Source organism: Gavialis gangeticus, unplaced genomic scaffold (genome assembly GCF_001723915.1).
Source record: "Gavialis gangeticus isolate Ggan-Ray unplaced genomic scaffold, GavGan_comp1, whole genome shotgun sequence".
In the NCBI taxonomy this organism is placed as follows: domain Eukaryota; kingdom Metazoa; phylum Chordata; order Crocodylia; family Gavialidae; genus Gavialis; species Gavialis gangeticus.
Window position 1 is genome coordinate 98,873,151 of NW_017728992.1, and position 2,743 is coordinate 98,875,893.

Consider the following 2,743-nt stretch of genomic DNA (forward strand, 5'->3'; position numbering starts at 1 on the left):
GGCTAGACCATGCTCTTCCTGCCAATAACTTAACAACAGTTCTGCCACCTGAGCTGTGAAAAGGCCAAAGACCCACTGCAAAGGAATCGCCAAGTCTTCCTGACTTCTAGAGTCTTAGCTTTCAGATTTTAGTAAGTGTTAAAGTAAAATAAATTTGTACTTCAAAATAAATTTCCCACTGAATTAAACAACAGCAGATTCCTCCTTTCTCTGGAATGTGACCCTGCAAGGTCCTGAACATCCCCCGAGGAAACATGTTTATTGGAAACTTCTGGCACCCAGTTCCTCCTACAAGGCACTCAGTATCACGCAGAACTGTACCCTCAGGCAGCATCCTGTAGTATATAAATATAACATTACTCAACTAACCATGAAGGCCAATATCACCATTTTCATAGCAGCATGCAACAGAAGAAGAAAAACAGCTAAGAAGAAAGTTGTGTGATAAGAACTACTCGTAGTATAGATTCTATTTATTTTTTTAATTTCAACACTATCTAAATCACTTCTATATTACCAAACTTCCATTCTAATTAACCTTTGTACGCATTGGTAGTCCTACTTTTGGAAGACACTTTCAGGCTATTGGGTAACTAGCAATGTTTTCAAAAGTGCCAAACCAAAAGCTAGCAAATACCACTGATATTGCCCAAACTGATAAGACACTTGCAAAAAGTCTTACTATGGGCTTACCTAAATTTTTAGGTGCCTACGTACCTTTAAAAAAATCTGGTCCTAAGGTCTTATTATCTAACAATCGAATGTTGGAAAAATAACATGCAACAAATCACACGACAGACAGTAAATCAACAGAAGCATAAATAATCAGTTCCTTCAATTTAATATTTACCAATTTAAATCAATAAAAATGCACATTTGAATGCAGTATTTCATGACAAGCTTTATAATAAGAGTTATAAAAATAAACATCAAGTAGAACAGGTTTAGTTGCACATTTTTTCCCTTTTATTAGACTGTAGTCTTCAAGATAGAACTGTTACGCTCATCTTTTTTCAAAAGCATCTACTTTACTCTCAAGTACTGTTGCAATCTAACAAGCAATACTCAAACTAACAGTTGTTACCTGCATCTCATATTTCTCTAAAGAGAAAGGATAATAGAACCAAGGCATGTATTCCATTAGCTCCATCCAAGCCAAGCAAAAACTAATTACAGAGCAAGAAAGAAAATTTCCAACAGCATATTTTTCCATTGCAAAATGCCAATGCATTGAAACTAAAACATTCCATGGCAATGGGTCAATTTTACTGGAAATTCCAGAAGAAGTCTGTTTGCTCACCTTCTTGGGAGCATGGCTTGGAAACGGAGGCTCTTGAGCTCTTAAGCTCGTTAGCAGATTGCTGGGTGGCCTTTATGAAAATGGTGCTTCTAAGGTTTCCATTTTATCAGGAAGCTTGCCAGACAGTCTGCCAGAGATGGGGCATCTGGGAATATATAGGTTTCCAGGTTCCTGAATTCCCAATTCACCAAGACTCCTTGTCACCATCTGGCAGGTTACAGGAAATCCTGAAATTGGCCAACTCCTTAGTTGCCCAGCTTCCTAGCTCCAAAGTTACTCAGCAATTTGACTGGTAGAAATCTAGAAAGCCCAGGCTTCCTGCCTCTCCAGTGCCTGGGCTGCCTCAAAGACTGCAATACCAGATGCCATAAGGATAGAAGCATCTAATACTCCAGGGAGACTGGGAAACATATTTTATTTAATAAATCATCTGCAGAAACATTCAGTGTTTATATTATTTTTAAAAAATTGTCCCATGAAATCGTGAGGTTTTAGCCATTTCATCCCTATTTAGGAAAAGGCTCCCAAAAACCTCAACATATTTTGCAGAAGTGCAATTCAGCTGGCTGACCTGCTCTAATAGTCATGTGATTCTGAACAGTTAAAACAAACGTACCAATTTTCCATATTCCAAAATACTAAAACAAGTGTCATTTAAAACCACTTCAATAATTAAGTATAAAACATATCTGTTCTAATTTGCAAAAAAAGGATTGCAGAAGACATACCACACTTTTATCCATATTGGAGCTTGTCCTGTTATCATTGGAATTCTCTTCAGAGACAGACAAATACCTGTATAAAAAAAAAGACAGACAAATACCTGTATAAAAATTCTGGGTTTTTTTCTTCCTATAAACTCACCATTAACAAATTTAAAGAGAGAGATAACTGAGTAAACAAATTAACAACAATTGCCAAGATTACAAGTTTTTGTAGATCCAGATCCAAAGCACTAAATTCAGATTTTTAGTATTTATTATTCATTCATTATTATAGAAATATACTTAACTGGAAAAAAACTAAACATGGAATTCATTGTACTTTTTGTCTTCAAGTGTTAAATAGAAATCTACAGTTTCTACCACTCTTCCTCTAAGAAAATGTTTTGTTTTTCCCAAGAAGGTTTTTTTCTTAAGCTGTTATTAAAAAAAAAAGTTCTGCTTTCCATGGTCATATTCTCTTGATCCCCTGATAAATAATAAACACGTATTTATTTATTTATTAAAATACATACGCATAAGAGAAGTACTAATGAAATCAACTTTGCACAAGTTGCATGCATGGAACTCCTAATGAAATTCCATATGCGAAGTTCTTACAGTGCTGGGGCCCCAAGACAGTACTTCTATTTTATAAAACAGTATCTTTTAGATATTCCAAAAAATGTAAGTGTTAATGAGTCATGAGAAGAGCCACATTAACGAATGGAAATGAAAGAGA

The 2,743-nt window shown here is 35.4% G+C and overlaps 1 protein-coding gene across 2 annotated transcripts in view; it reads right to left on the reverse strand.

The window, feature by feature from the left end:
* ROCK1 (Rho associated coiled-coil containing protein kinase 1) overlaps positions 1 to 2,743 on the reverse strand; it is a 179,040-nt gene that overhangs the window by 71,767 nt on the left and 104,530 nt on the right. For both annotated transcript variants that reach the window (XM_019526045.1, XM_019526036.1), the window contains exon 11: positions 2,029 to 2,095. In XM_019526045.1, coding sequence (XP_019381590.1) covers positions 2,029 to 2,095 — 67 coding nt within the window. The remainder of the gene's footprint in view (positions 1 to 2,028; positions 2,096 to 2,743) is intronic.